General features: G+C 31.8%; 1 protein-coding gene across 1 annotated transcript in view; it reads left to right on the forward strand.

The window, feature by feature from the left end:
* Nucleotides 1-22,280, forward strand: part of LOC106683040 (probable glutamate receptor) — a 74,158-nt gene that overhangs the window by 51,342 nt on the left and 536 nt on the right. The window contains exons 7-9 of the mRNA XM_014424245.2: nt 1,681-1,789; nt 6,044-6,215; nt 9,584-9,831. Of these exons, the coding sequence (XP_014279731.2) occupies nt 1,681-1,789; nt 6,044-6,215; nt 9,584-9,831 (529 nt within the window). The remainder of the gene's footprint in view (nt 1-1,680; nt 1,790-6,043; nt 6,216-9,583; nt 9,832-22,280) is intronic.

Consider the following 22,280-nt stretch of genomic DNA (forward strand, 5'->3'; position numbering starts at 1 on the left):
GATGCAAGGTTAGAAACTATGGGGTTTGAGTGGTTAGGGAGTTTATAATGGAAGGAGTGATATCTGGTTCGGGCTAGATCGGTTACATAGGGAACATTAAGGTCCTTATGTATGATTTTATTTGTAACAAAGTAAGGAGCATTAAGGATTTTACGAAGGATTTTGGACTGTAAGGGTTGGATTCTGGAGGAATTTGATGGTTTAGTGGAGCCCCAAAGCTCAACTCCGTATGTCCAGATTGGCCTTATAATAGTCATGTAGATCAGTCTTTTGTAATGGATTGGCAATTTAGACTGTTTGTCTAGTAAATGTTGCAATAGTCGGAATCTAAGAGCAGTTTCTTGTCTTTTTAGTCTTGTATGAGGATTCCATGTCAGTCGTTTGTCGAGATGTACGGATCTGTTCAACAGGAATAAGTGGGGTATTATTAAAGGATATTGTAGGGGAAGAGTGGTGAATATAGAATGATAAAGTCGATAGAAATCTGCTGCGATGCGTGCATCAGGCCACTTTCACTAACTAACCTACTTATGTTCCAAAGATTTGTGTTTATTAGTGAGCTCTTGTTGTAGTCATTTTTAAGGTATAGCTATTTTTGAGATTTAAAAAAAAAAAATAATAATAGTCTAAAGACCAGGAAAAACGAAAAATATTAAAATAACAATTGTATTTTTCTGTTGCTATAAAAGTACGTGTTTTAGGATTTTTGGAGGTAGGAATAACGAATATAAATTTTGTTTCTGCCAATAATACAATTTAATAAAATATAACGAAGTTGTGATGCAATGGGGAAAGATCAGCCAGTCTCGGCTTTTTCCGTCTTGCTCAGATAAATATTTTTTCTTCCTTTCTACTTTAGTAATTTACAAAATTCATTAATATTTAGTATTTATGCATTGTTTATTATTGCTAACAATGTGTATTGTTTATTGTTTTAAAATAAACAAAATTAAAGGAGCTTTAGAGGAAGATGTGTTGAAAATTCGCCATTCAAGCCCAGTCAGTCTATTTCAATGAAGAAAAATATATCTAATATTAAAAACAACTTAATTGCTAATTGATTCGCTGAGTTTAATCAAATTGTTAAAGGCCTTTTTTAAGAAAATCGAAAAAATGTATAAAACACTTCGGGTTGGTTGATTTTGCCGAAAAAGTTCCTGACATATCCCAGGTATATTATTCACCCTAAATATGCCATTTGAGTTTCCTACAACCTGTCGTTTTTGAGTTAGTCTGTTCATACCCAGACCATTATGCGAAGCTAGGTTTTTTGGTCTCAGGAGACACCAACACTTGTACTTCCGTCGAAAACTCAAATTCTAAATTGTTCACGATCGCAATGCTTTCGCTTAATTACATTCATATTCAAGTCAAAGTAAAAAATGTGCAAGACAGTTCATAGTAAGAAGTAGCATGATGAAGTCATACTATGATGATTAATTGCACTACAATGTTCTTCGCATTCGTTAGAAAATTACAATAATGTAAAAACAATAAATAAAAAAATATATGTATATATAGTTGACCGTAAAAATTGATATATAAGAAGATGGTCAGGGTTGTGGTCAAAAGTGAAACAAAAATAGTTGTAAACTATAATTATATATAAATAAAAAAATAGTTTAGGAGTATTAGAGAAATATATTTTCATAAAATTTTTATTTTCTGAAACTATTTCAGGTTACCTATCTTTCGAAAGAAGTTGGATATTGCTGGCGGGGATGCTGCTACAAGGAAACTGGATGAGAAGCACACACAGTCAGGGCCCCTGTAGGCACCTCATAGCTTGGTAACTTTATATAGTCAATATTTTTATTTTATATTTTAATTACCTTCACCAAAAAACTAATTAGTTTCTATCTAGGTACAGTTTAATTTTTATTTTTACTGTTGTATATTCCTCGAAAATAATATAATTTTGTATTGTACCGAAGAAAATATACTGGGAAGAGGGCACATTTTATTTCAGTTATTCTGGGATCTGGTTTCAGGAGGTTCATGAATTTATGATACACGTGTTTTTAGTAAAATCCCTGTAATTCTTATTATCAAGAATTTGAGGGTTACGAATTAATTATCTTCATATTCGAATTATCGGGGGGTTAAGGTGTCCTACAGTAATAAAGTCTTTAACGGGGACTATCCGTACTTCGGTTCCCTGAGAGTTCTTCATCTTCATCATCCAGTAGTTTCTGTCCTTGGCTTAGGACTTGTGAATTGTGGCCTTTTCGTGACCACAGTGTTCCTTCTACCTTCTTTATCTCGTCTGCCCAACTTCTTCTTTGTCTGCCTCGGTTCCTTTTCATATCCAAGGGGATCCACTCTGTTAGGTTATTGTTTCAGTTTTCGTCATTCTTCCTCATTAGATGCCCAGCCCATTGCCATTTCATCTTCTTGACGTGCCTGATTACATCTGTAACCCCGGTATATTTCCCTAGTGATAGCCTACAGAGCTTTTTTTGACTCCCTAAACAACTGGTATTTATTGTATCGCCGGGAAAGGTCCGTTTGCATTGACTGGTCTCAACTACGTATCTGCCCCTCGTCATTTGAAGAGATCAGGTATAAAAGCAGATGGTCCGACCAAGACATTTGCAATATCGGAATGGTTAATACATTGGTACATGACAATATACACATAATCCTCTAAGTTAATTGTCATTGTATCCTCATATCCACAATAATAGCTACTCTGTCCACCTTACTATTAACTGTAAGATACAAATATAATAGAAACAATTCGGTATTTTTAATGTAATTTTCCTATATAATTCAAAACATGATGGTTAAAGAGAATAAATTATTTGAATTTTGAGGTGGGGCAACTCCACAAACTTTTGGAAAAATCTAATTAGCATGGGGATTCAATGTATTGTGTATTGACTGTAAGACGAACAGCTCATTTCTCTACAGAGCAGCGAATCATACCTGAATTTTATATGTAGCTCTTTGTGAGTGAGAGTAAAAACATTTTTTTTTTTTGAGGGGGGAGGGCTATTAGATAATGAGTTGAAAATTATATTTATTGTTTACCATCAAGTTTTTTATAAGCTACGCTAACGTTGCATTTATTGGTAAAGAACTGCTTTTAATTTCTAGCTTAGTTCCTAACACGGACTAGTTATTTCGCAGTTACGCGCGGTCGTGCAAGAAACCAAAAATAGAACCTAAAATTCCAGGTACTTGTTAAAAGTTATGGAATTTGTGATTCACCCTTCAAAAATGAATGATTGTGGATCCAATGAGTCACAGCCTCGTGATCTATCCGAGCGCAATGGAGAAAGAATGGTATGTTCTTTTATTAATTCATTGTCAACTCCAGAGCGATAAGGCACATTACAAAACGATCATTTATAGAGACGATTAGGCCGTCCTGGAATAACTACAGAATGGAAGAGATATGTGATACACATTGTCTATTCTTCTAGCACCTTCTTTATCTTTTAGTTGACACTGAAATGAACCATTCATCAAGTAAACATTATTTTTGTATCAGTTACATACTTGATACTGCTAGGAATAAAAATAAATACCAGAATAGGGTGTGTTCAAATAATTAACGTACCTATTTCATTTTACAATGACCTAGTCAAATAAGATCTTTGGTATCAATTAAATCAGACCAAGCTAAAAATTATTTTAATCTATACTGGATTTTCGTTTTAGGAAGTTTCATTGTATTAATTTTTTTTTTTTAATTTTCAAGGTGATAATCTTCCAAATAGAATATAACCTATTCCATATTTTTCTTGTACTACGTTTCGGAACAATTATCCCATACTCATGCCCCTTTACAATCCTAAAATTAAGTTATTCTTATAAACAATTTTTATCTATGTTATATATTTATATTTAAAATTCTTGTTATCATATTTTCCAATTTCCGTATTGAAATCATCTCATCTATATAATCATATTTTTTTTTTAATATTTATTTATTGCTATTTACAACTGTACATTTTAATACATTTAGTAAATCTGATCTAAGTTAAATTGTAGTGTTACAGGCGTGTAGAGAAACTACCCATTGGTAGCACTCTAAAACCATATTTAAAATTTTTTTTTACACGAACATTATTTAAATCATTGTATTTTACTTCTGGTGCACTTATCTATCTCTGTAGCACAAACCTATGCTCTATATTAGTTTAAACCTCTTTGGACCAAATCAACATGTCCAATTTCTTGTTTTATTACCTCCCTATTGATTTGTCGAATTTTAATTTATTGTGCAATTTAAGTTAAAAATTATGATTTTTTATGATTGGACGATTTTATTCTTATCCTCACACAAGACTGAAAAGACAGGAAACTGCACGTCGATTTCGACAATTACAGCACTTACTAGACAAACGGTCTAAACTTCCAACCCATTACAAAAGACTAATATACATAACTGTAATAAGGCCAATCTGGACATATGGAGTTGAGCTTTGGGGCTCCACTAAACCTTCGAATTCCTCTCATATCCAATCTTTACAATCCAAAATCCTTCGTAAAATCCTCAATGCTCCTTACTTTGTCACAAATAAAATCATACATAAAGACCTTAATGTTCCCTATGTAACCGACCATTATAACTCCCTAACCACTCAAACCCCCTAGTTCCTAACCTTGCATCGTCTTCAAATCCTGACGATCCTCTAAGGTGCCTGAAAATAAGATGGCCACGAGACCTGCTAATGTAAAACGTCATTAGAGTGCTGCCAATGGGTATTTTCTATACATGCCTGTAACACTGCAATTTAACCGAGATCAGATTTACTAAATGTACAGTTGTAAATAAATATGTAAAAAAAAAGAAATATGGATGCGAAATCAAGGCAAAATTTTTTACCAACTTTGCCAAGTAATTCAAAAAGGGACTTTAAACATGGAGTATGGAGAAGCCTGTTCTAAATTAAAAACCTTTTAATAAAAGTTATTAATCACAAAATTTAGTGTTATTAGCAATCTCTTTTGTTTCGGTTCTCAATATTACCAAGTCTGAGGTACAACTTTTTCATTTCATTTCAGCTCACAGGCTGCTAGTTACATTTTTATCTCAATTTCTCTTCCGTATCTATTATTAAATTGGCAAACTTTTAGGTTATTGTCTGTAATTGAAGGAAAAATTCCAGAATGTATGTTTTGTTTAATCCCCCCACAAAATTAAATTAGGGAATATGAGCTTTAAAATTGATAATTTTTCGGAAATCTACCATTTTGGACCGTCCTATAAATGATTGTCGTTTCTCCTCCATAAATATCTTATATACAGCTAGACATTTACGTTTATGACAAAAGTTATATTTTGTCTCAAATTTTTTAATTAATTATGGCACTTAATCAAATCCTTCAAGTCTTCAAACTTGGCAAACTTATCGAAGTCAGAAATATGTAAAAATTTGGTCTTATGATATTTTTTTTTTCGTGTATTCCATAGGGTATAAATTAGGGATATGTTTTTAGATGAAAAGGAATTTGTCGGACTTCTGTCCGAATTTGAAAAATTCTGTTTTTCAAAAAGTTTTATGACATGTATAATGTTACATTAAAGCCTAAAAATCTATTTTCATCTAATTTATAATTTATGGGAGGTATAACGAAACGTCATATTCTGTCAAAGTTGTATATATTTTATACTTGATAGGCCGAGGTAGTAGACGACCAGAAAAAAGAAGAAGAAGAAGAAGAAGATAAGGTAGTAAATCTGGTGGAGATAAAATTAAACATTGATAGGATCAATGTTGAAGACCTCGTAAAATCTTATCGATTTTAATGTTTAGTTTGCTATTTTGCTGATTAAAAGCTTATTAATTATAACATCGATATAAAAAAAGAAACTAAATATTTAATGGCCATTATACAATGAAAAAAAATTAATCACGATCTCTATCCAAAACCTCTTAACAGTGTGAAACATACAATTGGGAAGTTTTGCAATTATATTCGGGATGTATGTTAATTGTGAAAAAAAAACCCAATATAACAAAAGTTAATAATAAAATAAGTATTAATTGTAAAAACAATTAAATATGACTAATAATAACGATTGATTTAGGTGGACGGTGTTCTCCTTGCTGATCGGGAGTGTGTTCTCAGGCAGCTTGGCTTCCTACCTGACGAGAGCAGGGTACACTTGGAAGCCCGAGACCATCGAAGACCTCCTGCAGACGGACTACTCCTGGACGACCACCCGAGTACCCGTTGTAGGAACCCTCTTTAACCTCAACGTAAGCCTATAGTTGCAATATCCTACTATTACTAACCAAACTAAGTTTAAAAAAATAGCGAATAATAAGATGCTGATAGTTGACCATATAGTACAAGAGCCCAAGAGGAGAAAATAGGCAGTTATGTCACCCCAATTTTTGATTACTTAATTGAAAACTAGGTATAGTTACTAGTCAAAATTGATGTGTCTGTCAAGTATAAGTACAGAGAATAAAAAATGGCTGCTGTTTCAAAACGTTAAAAATAATTAATTTTTTATTCGGAGCTCTATATCTTTAATTACCAACAACAATAGAAAATCTAAGAGAGCATCATTTAATGTAGAGCAAATTTACTAAAATGTAAGCTTTAATAGAGCTATTTACGTTCAATAGTTCTCGAGATATAGATTTTTAAAAAACATTTCATAAAAATATTTGGGAACCTACTGAAAGATCAGTAGTTAGTGAATTTATTTTGAAAAATCTATATCTCAAAAACCATTTGACGTAAAGATGTCTATTAAAGCTAGAATAAAAAGTTTTTGCTAGAAATTTGCTAAAATAAATTGATTTATAGTTCGGACAAATTTTCATTTACCAAATTTATATTCATATGTGAATATCATAAAAACTATTATCCCTACGAAGATAAGTGTCATATACTACTTTATAGTAAGTTAAATTTCCTTTATTGTGAGTGTTGGTAGACATATGTGCGTCTTATGGATCTAGAGATATATTTTTTCAAAAATCCAATATTTTATATGAACAACTAGATATTAACATTTTGTGAGTTTATTTTGTCAAATATCATAAAAGCTGCTTCTCCTACAAAGATAAACGTTACAAACTATTTTAAAGTAAATTTTTTTTTTTTTTTTTATTTATTTATTGTAATTTACAACTGTACAAAATAATACAACAGGTAAATATGTAGTATGTTTCATATACACTTGAAAATCTTGGGAAGGAACCACCCATTGGTGGTACTTCAAACATTAATTTAAACTAGAAGGTCCCGTGGCCATCTTCTTTTCAGACGTCTCGGAGGATTATCAGGGATTGTTAAGGATGAAAGATTAAGAATTAATGGGTTAGGATGGTTAAGGAGTTTGGAATAAAAAGACGCATATCTGTTTTGGGCCAAATCTGCAACGAATGGGATGTTAAGGTCTTTATGAATGAGTTTATTTGTGACGTAATAAGGAGCATCGGCGATTTTACGTAGGATTTTGGATTGTAACGATTGGATGCGGGAAGAATTTGATGGTTTGGTGGAGCCCCAGAGCTCAATTCCATATGTCCAAATTGGTCTGATTAAAGTAAATTTAACTTTGAATGCTGGTAGTCATATGTACGTCCAATGGCTTCTGAAATGAAGTTTTTCATAAATCAAACCTATTGTCCGAACAACTATAAATCAATTTATTTTAGCAAATATTATTAAAACTACAATTCCTACGAAGGTAAAGGCCAAAACTACTTTATAGAAAATTATTTATCTTTTATTTCAGTGCTAATAGACATTTGTACGTCGAATGATTATTGAAATATAAATTTCTCAAAATAGATTCACTAATTACTGATATTTTAGTTCATTTTTATGAAATGTTGTGTTTTAAAAAGCTATATCTCGAGAACTATTGGACGTAAATAGCTCTATTATGGCTCATATTTCAGAAAATTTACTCTTCTTTAAATAACGCTCTTTTAGATTTTATAGTGTTGTTGGTAGTTTTAAGATATAGAGCTCCGAATGAAAATTAATGTTTTTTTTAAGGTTTTGAAGCATCCGCCATGTTTTATTCTCCCTACCTATATTTGGCTGACTCGTTAGTTTTGACTAGCAATTATACATAGTTTTCATTAAAGTAATTAAAAAATGGGGTGAGATAACTGCCTTTTTTTCTTCCCGGCTCTTGTACTAATAGATTAATATGTGGAGATAGTAGTAGGATATCGGGGTGCGGTGAGGAAATAAAAAAAAAATTAACTATTCAGGTCGAAACGTCGGCATAAATAAATATTTTTTTGTTTATTTGCTTACTCTGGACTCCCTTCCCTCCCCCTCCCCCTCCCGCACCATCTTCTCCACAAAATAACCAATAATTCTACTCGAATTAGAAGACAAATTTAAGACGACTACTAGAATAAAGACGGGAGAAGCCATCTATTCAATTCTTTTACTTTTTCAAGGAAAAATCTGCCTATGATATCCTAGGATGTTCTGAATTTTAATTATTTATTTTTTATTTGGTACAAAATTAACAATTTTTAATTAGCACCGACTTTGATGGGAATAATAGTCGATTCTTCTGAACTTATCTTAATTTATAAAACATCTGAGAGGATGCCAGTGGTATAAAAAAAAGTTTGATTTAATAGTGAAGTGAATTTTCAGTTAATGATTATATGTATAATATTCATGTATTATTCAAGCAACATTACTTCACTTTCTGGCAATAAACTAGTCTTACCCCTCTGTCATTCGAATATGTCTTATTAATTTAGATAGTTTGGTTGAAGAGTGTTGATACCACTCGTAGCATGACAATCACTGCCAACCAGTCAAGGTTTCGCCAATTTAGGCATCATGAGTAATTAAGATGATATGAAGTGAGACTAGAGGCAGCACATCTCATATCTTCTTCTCCTTCGAGTCATTTTTGGCTAGAAGCCCAGATCCTTCTACGCTAGTGTTTCCGGTCCCTGCACAGCTGATCCATTTCTCTGGGAATTTTGTGGGAATCTATTCCTCCTTCCTTCACCTCTCTCTCTTCATCCATTCATCAAACATGTCAAAACCATTTAAATTGTCTGTTTTCGATGATCGTCTTCAATAGAGGTAGTTCTCCTTGAACCTTCCATTCCCGACGAAATCTAGGTCTGCTGCTCAACATAAGGATTCCATTTCAAGACCAGTGATCGAGCTGAAATATCTATAATATCGGTCGGTGTATAAAATTGTAGAAGATATGCTTCTTCATAGCTCTCCCTAATCTACGGTGTCCAATTATACTATTGTCAATTCTTCAGCATCTTCGCCTATGAAATTCTATTAACTACTTCTTGGATCTAAGCAAATATTTATTATGGTTCTAAGTAGTTGTACTCGTTTACACATAACATCAACTGTCTAAAAAGACTACTAGGCTAGTAAAATCTGATTTTGTGCATGAGATGAGTAATCTCTATTTGTTTGGTCTACATCAGGTATTTATTTGCAATGCACAACAAATCATTTCTTATTTGATTTTACTAAGTAAGTATTGACTGATTTTGAGAAACTTAAAGCTTGGTTTAAAATTCCATATAATTATTTAGGTAAGATTCGAACAAAAAATTTCTAGATCTGTTAAAGTTAATATCGCTCCCCTTCTTGCAAGGACCCCGTTCATCAAGAGTGGATGAGGAGGATCAGGGTTGTGAGGACTCAGGAGGAGCTCCACGGCGCCCTCAGGAAGCTGAACAATGTCGTCATGGGCATCTACACTTTCGGCATCTTCTCCTTGATGGATGAGGACATATCTGACGACGTCCTCAAAGGGTACGAGATATCTTCCTACTGCTTCACCGAGTTCTACCTTGGATTCGCCTTCAGGCGGGGTTCACCATATCTCAAATTCTTCAACGAGTAAGGCATTTATTGGTTGTAATTATGTATTCAGTGTACATCCAGTTTACATGGTATTCATCATGATAAACGAATATCTTGCAATTTATGAAAAATTATATTACCTTCGAGGCAGCTTGGGAAAGGTTCATTCAACATCATCTTGCTTTTTTTCTGTTGATTAAAAATTTAAGAACACTTCCTAATTAATATTTCTTCTTCTTTTAATAAATAAATAAAATCCTCTTTAAGGTGAGCTTATGGTATGACCCCGCTCTAAGCCATCTCAATATGCATTGCCATAGTATTAAATATTTTCGAAATAACTTTTACTCTGCAGATGTTTCATTTTTCATTAAATTAATAAATAATTAAAGTTTGTGTTTTAAATGATCTGCCAGTCAAATAAAAAACTGAGTATATCAAATATATAACACGTTGGTAAAACCAACCATTGTTTACTATATCCGAAGGGACAGAATTTATTTTAACTGTAATTAACATCCATGACTTAATACTGATTTTTTTTTAAATACATTTTTTGATCACTTAAACGATAAATTTTTACTACTAAAAAAACAAAAGATTTATTTACCTCATTTTATTTATTACAATGCATATTAAATATTATTTATAATAATATAACATTATTACTAATAACATAGTATTATTTATAATATAACAATAATGATATTATGTTATATCTTACTGTGTAAGATATAGCACAGTAATTTAATGTATGTACAATGCAATATATATTCAACCTCTGTCAGATCGTAGCACGCAACTTGAACCATTCACGAACTCTTTGATTAAATAAATGTGTTATTCATGATTTGATAAACAAATCAAAAACGAATCTGAAGCGTGATTATATTCGAAATTGTGAGATTTATATCGTGAGGATCAAATGATCGAAACACGAAAAAAAAGGAAAGAAAAAAGTGATGAAACAATGCTCCATGAATCGATAACGTTATCACACAAATGGAATAATGGATGTCACTAACCCTTCTGATCTCGATCTCTTGCAGTTACAACTGCTGGCTCACGAATCCTGTTGCCGTGGATGAAGCATAGTAACACGGAATAGTTAAGTTAACGAATACTTGAGAATGTATTTGCATACACGCGCTAAAAATATATATTTAAAACATTGTACCTAATATTTTAATAAATCTGGTTTTCTTAGATATATATTATTGGTTTCGCAGCGTGCCGGTAACAGTTTCGTGCCAATGGTACAAGTCTCTAGAAAGTTTATATGTGAACTGCCCGAAGCACAGATAGCAGCGTAATTGTCATCTTATTAATTAAAACATTGTCCAAGTTGGGTGAATGGAAGGATGTCCTTTTGTAGGATAAGATCCAAATTTCCGATTGTTACAGTTGTGACATAATTTGCTCCCCACCTTTCTGGACTTTGGTTCATCAAGTTTTTTACTTAAGTACATAAATAACATTGCAACTGGTAGTTTATGTAATTTAATACCCAATGATAAGAAATTCAGGCGATAGAATTTGGAATTACAGTTCCCAATGTACCTTCTAGATCAGGGTTGTCCAACTTACGGCGATACAAGTCTCTAAATGGGCCGCCCATAGTTCAGTGGTTAAGAGACAGTCTTACCAATATGATGTCTATTGGCGGTGCCGGTTCGAATCCGGCCTGGGACGTTGACTTTTTTCATTGCGTGGCGGTCCCACAAAATGAAGAACTTTGACTCCTAACCATGGTTAAGCAGTATAGGACTCCAATGGGAGTCCTATACTCCAAAGTAGTCTAATGGTTATAATAATCCTCTTGAAGCTAAAATCTAAAACCTACCACCTGACTTACAACTTGAATTATGTGATGTGCAAGCTAACATGTTTCTAATGATCAGGAAACAATACGCTCATGATTTGTTTTCAGATTGCTGTATAAAGAGAAATTCCTAAACTTGCGAAAATTAGGGCTAAAAAATTCATCTATTTTCGGTAGCACATACATATCACTTTTGAAATGTTTGTTTAAATCGGGAAGAGGATACTTACGATTGCATAACCCGATAAGCGAACCTCTGGAGAACAGTTACAAATGGTTCCACGATAGTTCCAAGAAATTCTTCCTATTCCTAATGGTAACTAATTACAAAACTACGTACTTTAATCAATTATATTTACACCAATAAGCTTTTAAAGCGAAAATTAAATGAAAACTAGGTAAATTGGTCCCTGTTTGTTCAGCTAAGTGGGCACTTTAACGGATATCACAAGGTGGAGTGCGGCGCGCATCAAATTTAGGTTTATTTTACCAACTTTTTTAAATTTCGGTCAGTTCAACTTTTGATTTAACGAAGCTGAAACTCTTGTTTAAGTATTAATCTACAGGTTATGGCATGATGTATTGATTGTACACGTTAAAATTCTAGCTTGGAATAATTACAGAGAATTGAAATAGGGTTTAAGTTAGTAATAACAACTGACAACAATGGGGGTTGGGACGCTTTGAAAAGAAAATTCGATTTTAAAAATTTTAGAGAGTTAAAAAAACAGCACAAGAGGAAGTCGATCCAGGTGCATTTGACCAATATATATAGTGCACTAGATGCCAATACAAATGAATGGTGTAATCACATCTAGATCGACGGCAGAACCTGTTGTTGTTGTATGCAATCATTGATAACGGCGCTTGTTATCGCAAAGTTGTATTAGCTGTAAATGAAATTCCACCAACATTTTTTTAGACTTTATGTTCATTCGAAATCTTGATGTTGCTTATGACCTACTTTTTATTACCTAAATAAAATTACAGTATAAATCAGTTATGACGAATTTCAGGGAACATTAAAATTGGTAACAGCAGGAGGCACCCAGACGGATGCGCACCAGGAGGACCTATAGAACACGGATGCAGTGGACAAGGTGCAGCTCCATCAGTAAGGTACTAAACCTAGCGCTGGGCTGCACCACAGTAAAAAAAATATTAATTAAATAATTAATAAATGAATAAAATTTGGTCTGTTCAACTTATTCATTTGGACAGCCCTGATGAAGCCCTGCAAAGTGGGGCGAAACGTTGGAAAATAAAATAGTTGTAAACTATTTTTGTTTCACTTGTGACCGCAACCCTGACCATCTTCCTATTTAAAAATTGGTAATCTTTGGTAGCAGTGGCATGCGCAAACCCCAGCTCACTACCTCATTGCTCCCGCACCCCGTATGCCATAAATGGCAAGGGAGGGGGATAAAAAAAAAGAAAAAAAAAGGTCTTACTGACCAGACTGAGAATAGGACACACGAGGCTCACCCACTCCTATCTTATTTCAAAACAAACGCCTCCGAACTGCCAATATTGTAAGAACAATCTAACAATAAGTCATATTTTCCAACAATTCCCATATTTTACACCACACCTTAATAGCTTAGGACTAAGCCCAGATATTTCAAAAACTCTCGGAGACGATGATAAAACAATAGAATTAGTGCTTCAGGTTTTAAAATCAAAACATATACTGACAAAAATATAACATTGAACGGAAGAAAAAAAAAATAAATATTCAAATTAAAAAATAAATAAAATTAAACGATTATAAGCAAAATTAAATAAAATGTAAATGGCGTTGATGACCAATGAAGTTTGGCGCCTCTAAACAAAAACAAATAAACATAAAATACTGACGAAACATTGTTAGTCCTAAAAAAACAAAAAAGAAACAGCGTATATGTTTCCCAAAAGTGGAAAGTAAGAAAAGGGGGAAACTCTTCTTGACTAAAACCGTTACAACCAGTTGTTTCTTAAAACCGGTGTTGTTATAAATGATTTATACTGTACCTATAACGCGTAATTATTTTCTTTTGATTCTAGTGCTGATAAGAATTTTCCGTCTCAAACAAACAAAAAGAACAAAAGGTCATTCCTATTGATTACGACATACTCTCCTATAAAATTATTTACAATAACACGAACGCTTTTACGTTAAACAAATAATTGTACATGTTCCTGAAACAGCCAAATACCCCCCCCCCTCCCTTTCTTCCCTAGTCTCTATAGTTATGGTTAAGATTTTAGGTAAACGCTCTTCATCCTGCCTTATAGGCGTAGGAAGACCACAATTTAAGAGATAGTGAAACAATAATTTTATAACTTTGATTCACATTCCACCGTGAATTTTCTGTCTCTATGGTCAGATATGTAATCGTTATATTTCTAGGTAATTTTGAAACTTTTAAATATCTGTTTCAATAAACATATTAATATTTCTCCTGGTTTCTTCTACATATGCTGTTCAATTTTATTTATAATGTTTTTGGAGTTCTATCAATGGGTAGATTCTCCACATGTTTTTATCATGCCATAATATCACTCACAGGAAATTTACTTGATGTGTATATATGTATATAGTTGTAAATATCAATAAATAAATTATTTAAAAAAAATAAATAACTAAATTTTTTATAGGTTTTATACATAAAAAAAATAAAAGTTTATTTTCTTAAAAATATAAATAAATCAACATTTTATATTAATGTAAATAGTTTTTTAGGCACTTTTTTTTCAAATTTGTTGAATATTATTAATATAAATTATAGTTCAGTTTAGTAAACTTACACAGAATTTTGTAAACGACAGCTTCAAATCAATAACCTATAGTTTTCATTTCTATTTCTGGAAAACGGTTGTATAATATTTTGAATATCAGATACCCAATCCAAAAAAATTCGATTGTATAAGAGATAAGCCCAATCAGTTTTGACCCTAGGTTATTCGTTGCACTCTTATAGTTCGAGTGTGGTAGAGAGTCAAAAAGTGTCGAAAATTTCGATTAAATGTGAAAGTCATGTATAAGCATAAACAGAACGATAGATCATTAATTTTTTAATTAATTCTCAACTTTTATCGGATACCATCGATCATGATTTTAGATATCTGATAACTGTTTTAAAAACAACCTCTTAGGTTAATTAAAAAAAACAAAAAAAAACTGACTACTTGGAAACCATCAAGAACATTCTCAGTCCCCAAGGGCTTCATTGGAAATGAAGTGGACTTGTTGCCCATGTGCTGTCTACTGAAAATGGAACTTATCTCTTACTAGGTCGCGGTTGAAGAAACATTGACAAGCACAAATGGCTTTGACATTTTTTTCTTTCTAATGAATTATGGCTGACATATAGATTTGTTACCTACATCTATTACTCGGCTAATAGGTCTGATATTTCTATCGCGGTCATGAAAAACTAGATAAATCAAAATCATTATATTGTTTTTCCGGGAAGTGATTCTAAATGGCTTGGACCATATTCGCCCTTATGCTTTGGTAACTCGAAAGTCCGAAATAATTTTAAAAAATTAAAAATAAACGAACAAAGTTTATTTTATTTTTTTATTATTTTATTTTATATTTTATTTACTAGTGACATCTCAAAGTAAATCTTGAAACATATTATGGGTATCTTTTTTAATTAATTTTAAAATTAATTTATTAAAATAGTATACAAGTTGTATTTTTTTTCTTCGGACTTATCGCTTTATCATACCTTATGAGACGACATAATGATAATTTGAAAGTATATATTTTAAAATCGTTATTTAATACCCTGAAAAGAGTAACGAAAATCGGACTAATTTTATTATTTATATATAATTTGGGAGCGGCATGGCTCAATGGTAAGTTTATTCTGTTCATGTAGCCCTGAGTCACCCCTATGGGTTCCGGAGCACTCCGGGGTTTACCCAACCTCATAAAGTGGGTACCCTTAAAAATCTGGCGGTCGAGCGTGGTTCTGACTAAATTACCTACCTACACAACCGTTGGTTCTTCAGTATTTCCTAACAAAATACTGCACCGCTGACACTTCACGGGTTGTAGCAGTTGTAGCACAGATTTATTTAATATTTTATACATAATTTTGTTGACATTGATATTACTATTAGAGTGAAACATATTTTTTCGAACACCCCTTTATAATATTAAATAAATTTTAAAATATATTTAAAAATCCGTTTGTAGATCGTTGAAGTGTTTTCCCCGTGACTACCGGCCCAATTTTTTATTCTTTTCCATCATAGTCACAGTTCACCCCCAAATAATCCTCAAAATTCGACATAAAGTCCCCTAATTTTCTAATTAGTGTCCTATACAGCCAATTTATTTGTCCTAAAAAACGATGATCGAGTCAAAATGTTCCTAGAATGATGTGTTGGTTTTTTTTTTTTGAAGTAGTATAAAAGCGTATTTTAGTGTTTTTTAGGACTTACAAGGAATTAATAATAAGGAAACACCATTGTTTTTGGTATATATATATATAATATACGGTAATTACTACTATTATATGGGCGAGAGACCATGGAGGTCTAAAGACGTATTATATTATGGACGTCATTATTATTTTGTGCTTGAAAAAAGCCTGGGTGGGACCGGGATTCGATACGACAACCTTTGAATTGTCTCATTATATACTGATGCTGCTCCCATAATATACGATTACAGTAATGTTAAATAGAAAACCAATATTTTATTTAAATACGTTGGCTATATTACCACAAAGTGGCAAGAATAATTCGATAAATTTTGACGCAATGGCGATTCAAGTATTATAAAAAAAAAAACTCAGTAATTTCAGATAGCCTTCGTTATCGATAAGGAATGTAAATACCACAAGAGAGCGCCGTAAAAAAAAAAAAAAAAAAAAAAAAAAAAAAAAAACTTTATCAGTTCTTTTATAAGGAACCGCGTATCCGCATTTGTATACACATACAATTATACATATATTTTTATTTTATAGAATAATAAATAAACCTTTTTTTTTTTGTTATTTTAATTTTACTTCGACTCAGGTTCGGGAAGTTATGCAATGAATCGGAATATTTTCATTATCTCAATTAATTTAAAACTATGAGTACTATTAGGATCCACAAAAAGTTTTCATTAAAAAACTTCGTAATCGTAGACTCCCGGTGATCTGTTTTCAATCCAACGATTCGCATAGATCGGAAACATTGAGTGTTTGTTGATCTCGGTTGTTTAATGTGAAACTAAATCACATAGATCCTTTAAATATTTTAGGGCTGGCTAGGTTAAAATAAGTGGGTGGACTGTATAAGATTTTGTAATGAGTGGACTGTATAAGATTTTGTAATGAGTGGACTGTATAAGATTTTGTAATGAGTGGACTGTATTGAATTAAATTAAAAAATGATTGGATAATTACCAGAATTTACTTTATATTTGACAAATGTAAGAATGAAATAGACATGTACATAAAAATTGAAGATACAAAGGATTCAATTTTTTGGCCAATAAAAATAAAATGAAAATTCCCTCCTGAAATCAATGAAATGTTTATTGTCAATTCAAATCAAACTTGAATTGATTAAATGATTTTGAGTCATACTGCTTTAAGTAATTTTGGAATCAATCATGAAGTCTGCTTCCATCTATTCCCCATCTCGTCCTCTGAGCCTTTTCTACTCTTTCATGTTCCAAATATTGATAAAAATTAAACCCTTCATGGGGTACTCTATCTGCCTCAACTAGTACAAGATAAATATTCACTTTTTTTTTTTTTCTCAAAATGGTAGATATAATGGTGCAGATGGCGGGAAAATATAAGAATATGGTTAAAGAAATTTTATTTGAATTTGAACTATGACCGCTAAACATTGTGTTTTTGGGGGGGAAAATATTCGATGGGAAATTTATCCGTTGTTAAATTCCTGTCCATTCTTCGGCGTCAACACAAATCAGAGTCTTATAGGTTTAGATGACCTGTTCAATCTTCAATCATGGATATTTAGGATGATTCAACGCATTGTTAACTAAATGCCCACGTTTCTGCCCACATCGTAGACCTTCCTTCAGGGCTGCAACTTACAAGACATAATAAGTCATGAAAATACGTAAAATTGAAGCACATAAGTTATGTAATAAAAAGAGGGACGTGTGGGTGAGGGCCGTGCGGGTTGGGGCACAGGTCCCAGTGCGCTCGTTTCGGAATGCTGTGGGTTCGATTCCCACCTTGGGCAGTTAAACATTCATTTTTCGGTGGTCCCGAAGAATGAATCTTGACACTCCCACCTTGGTTAGTACGCGGCGGCATCCGTCAGTGATTGGCAAAAAGGACCACAAGGCCAACTTGCCAGACTTGTTCCCCCCACCAAATACCTGTACCAGTATGTAATAAAAAGAAAGGTTAACCATTGTGAATACGAAATAAGAGCTCAGATATGACTAGTTAGATGTGAATATTATAATAAACTTATGCAGAGTAAAATAATTCAGTTGATTAAATCGACTGAGAACAAAAACACGTGTAGATAAAAACTAAAAAGTTATAAATTATGTGAGATGCGTTATGCCGAATAGGTTTATTACCTTGTCTTATCTGAAATAGTGTCTATGTATGGCTAAATGGATTAACTTATAGATACATTAATACCGTAGTGATCCAGATGAATCATTTCATTTTCTTAGAAATTTAAAGTTTTCATTTTTTTTTGTCTCGTGTAATATATCATAAAATACGTTATCGTGCTTCGCAGTGGTAATTTTTTTCAAAAACTACTTTTTTCGCTATAATTCAATATTTTAAAGGTAAGATAGTATGAGCTGTTATCATTGTTAATTGGGGGCGGGACAGGGAGGCAACATTCGCTCTAATAATTATTGATGTTATGATCTCCTCAGGATCACACATCTCTTTTTTTATAGTATGAAAAGAAAATTTTTTAAATAAATAATAATAAAATAAATAAATTTCAAATATAGTAAGCTCAGTATTAACCGAATGGATGCAGCGATAGGTAGCTTATTATGATTTCTAGTTATTTTTCCTCTGCATGATATTTAAAAAAAACACAATTTTTTACCTGAATCCTCAACTCGAATAATTTTCGAAAAAAACCTGAAAACGGTCGACGTGAAAAAACCTAGAATATATATATTTTTTTTTTACTCTGCTATTAAAGCACAGAATATCTCAAGGTCAATAATCGAGAATATCTTCCTTTAAATCCCAAAATTTTTTTGGTAATTAAATGTAATTTAGAAATAATTTCTAATAATAAAAAATATGACCGAGAAATTAGAAATAGTTTTCCATTTCTCATTGAATATTCATTGAAATGATTCATGGAGAAAACTTTCACAAAAATTAACATGAGGAAAGAAGCAAATTAGGAATTCCCATTCGAAAAATAGTTTGTCGCAGTTTCACATCCTTCAATGACTTTCTGTTGTTTAGCGTCATTTTACTTCATTAAAGAAACGTACGTATAAGGAATCTATGCATCTATTAATTGCAACATATAAGGAAAAATTAATTGGGACCGTAGGGTGTTTGTTATACATCTCATACTAATTGTTACCCCTAAAATTATATTCTCTTATTTTGTAAGCGGGAAGAGAAACGGTAAAGTTTAGTGAAAGAAAATAGCATTATTGATATATAGAAATAGTTTGTCGAAACTGCAATAAAGGCCTATTAATAGCAATAAGCATATATCAATTGAACCACTACCAAATTTGAATTAAATCTGAGATGGTGAGGTACAAAAGTGTGTTGACATTGAAATTGGCATAACCTTATTGGAAGGTTGAATTGATAATAGAAATTTTAAAATCAGTCGATCTGTCACTTGAAACAGCATATCGATAATTTTGTTATTTGAGAGAAAGTCATGCAGCCGATATGATTCGCTTTATCGACATCAAAGACTCACGTGTTGATATATTTTAGTATAGTGAAAGCTATTATTTTTCTCTTTTGTTGAAATGTTTCTCATGTGTTATCAGGTTTACAATTTCCACTGTACATTGCTGTGTTATCCCAACCACGTGGCTGCCCATAGTACAATACAATCTTTAACATGCTGTATAAATTTGAACTATTGAGGCCTATAAAGTTTAAAATTGTGTCAACTCAAAAAAAACAATAAAAATATACACGAGCCCTGATTGTGAATCCATTATATTTTTGTGGTTTGTTGTATTAGTTTTAATGTATAATTGTTCTCCCAATGGGACAGAAAAGGTGGGTTATGCAACAAGCTGCCAACTTGTTCTACCCAGAATTAGAAGATCGAGGTTTATTTACTGTGCCTTATAGGAATTAAAGTCAACTAAGCCTTCTAATTTTCAGTTTTAAATTCCCAAAACTCATGACAAAAAGAGGGGTGTCAATCAAATCTTGAGCACCTTTTTTAAAAATGAAGGTTTTAGACCCTCCTTATTAATTATTATATATGAAATTTTATTTATTAATTTATTTAAAAAACTGACAGCAATATGATTATTGTTATTATATCTATGACTAATAAGAAGATTTTAAATATCCGGTTTACATAGCCACTACATATTTATACATTGTATTATTTTTTGGCTCTCGTAATTTTACATTTAACTATTTTTATGTGTTTTAATCTCTTATTAACTATTTTATCTCAACGTTCGTTTTTTGACCGTTAGTTATCTAATGCCTTTGTCGACCAGCACTCTTAAGACTTTTCCTGCAATTTTAAACAGTTTAGCAGGAATCTGTGCCTAGAACTGTAAGTTATTTCTCTCTTATCTTATATCTCTTATTTTCTTCATTTCCTATTCTCCATATTTCTTCTTTTTTATAACATTGTTTTTACATACTCTCCCTTAAAATATCCGCTTTTACATACCCATTATATATTGATACATTTTATTACCTTTTGGGCTCTCATAATTTCACATTTTAACCCCTTTTTATGTTTTGTTTTTTCTCTCTCATTACCTATTTTATCTCTACCATCTTTTGGACCATTAGATTTCTGTTTATATAACGCCTTTTGCCGACCTACACTATAGTGGCATTTCCTGCAATTTAAAACAGTTTAGCCAGAATTTTCTTTCTATAACCTTTCTCTAGTATTTCTTACTTTCTTTATTCCCTTTTCTCCATATATTTCTTCTTATCCCTTGTTCTTTCTTTTTACAATATTGTTTTTACATACGCTCCATTATTAATTTAATTAATTCTTCATACTCATCTATAAACCTAAAAGGTTTTTAATGTTACTCATCAATATTCTTACCTACTGTATCATTTATTTATTACTCACATTTATATGTATATAAATAATAATGTTATCAATCAACTACTGTCTTTTTCCATAGATATTAATCAATTAGTTTATATTTTCATTTTATTGTTATATATATTTCCAAATTTGTTAGTCTATTATTTTTTTTCTGTTTGAATCATGGTTGTTGTCTTTTTTGTTTTTTAGCCCTGATGAAGACTTGAAAATTAGGTCGAACCGTCGGCACAAATAAATAATTCTTTTGTTTATTTGTGTTTTTTCTGCTGTCTATCTTCTCCTCTCATTAAAATAAAGAATTTTAACCTGGAAGAGTCTTTTCACTACATCTCATTAATTTAAAAATAATGTAGTATTATTTATACCACTCCTTTAAGACTCTCTGAGTGAATAAATGTTCCATCCACGTATCAATGAATCTATTTTTTACCTTAATAAGAAAATTACTTTTTCTACTATCTTATTCATTCATCCATTACCTTTAACCCATCCTCAGAAGGTTTCCGTTCTATATATTACCTCTTCTGCACGCTGTCCTCAGTATGTCTAATCATGTCCTAAAATAATTGTTCCGTCTACTATTGGAGCATTGTATCATTTTATGAGGTACAATTATTTCAAGGAGTGTTCCTTACATATTTGTTTTCAGTGTCACTCCGCGCTCCTTGAAATATTTCTACGTCACATATTGATACAGACGAAACTCTTCTTTTTTTTTTGGATTTAAAGAGTGTAGTGTACAGATGAGGTTGTAGATACTAAATGAAAATATGGTCAAGTGATGAGGGAATATCCTGAAATATTCGGTGGATAAATAGAAGAGATGGGAATAAATGGATATTGGTTCAAATGTTGGAAGAATTTTTTTCACTAATAGATGGAGTATTATTATTATTATTTTTTTAAAACAATATTGCTATGGAATTATACAATTCTAAAATAAAAAGAAGTCTAAAACTTTTATTTATATTTTAAAACTTTTTAGCTTCAGTTTCCTTGTGAAGGAGATTAGGGTATATCATCTCCCGGTACAATCCATATAGGTTTTGGGTTCAGCACTTTATTAAGGAAGAACCATTTATAAACCATTTATAAACCAACGGTTGTGCAAGGAGAGTGTGGCCATTTTATTTATGTATTACGTATTTTACCTAATTGTAATTGGCTCTGTACCAATAGATTGTTATAAAACAATAATAACAGAAAGACAAATAAAAATATTTTTTTTAATATTATAAGAGTTTAACTGAATAATTGATGAAGCTTAACAGAATGGAGAAAAAACTTAACGCCGTGTTACTTAATATATTTTAATACAGAAAAAATATATAGTTATATTGGAAATGTACAAGCATGGCCTCTGAACAGTTTTACAATACTGGGGGTGTTAAACGTTAGACCGATAGTTAACATTTAT

Source organism: Halyomorpha halys, unplaced genomic scaffold (assembly GCF_000696795.3).
Source record: "Halyomorpha halys isolate HHAL.00 unplaced genomic scaffold, Hhal_1.1 Scaffold459.1, whole genome shotgun sequence".
Taxonomy (NCBI): Eukaryota; Metazoa; Arthropoda; class Insecta; order Hemiptera; family Pentatomidae; genus Halyomorpha; species Halyomorpha halys.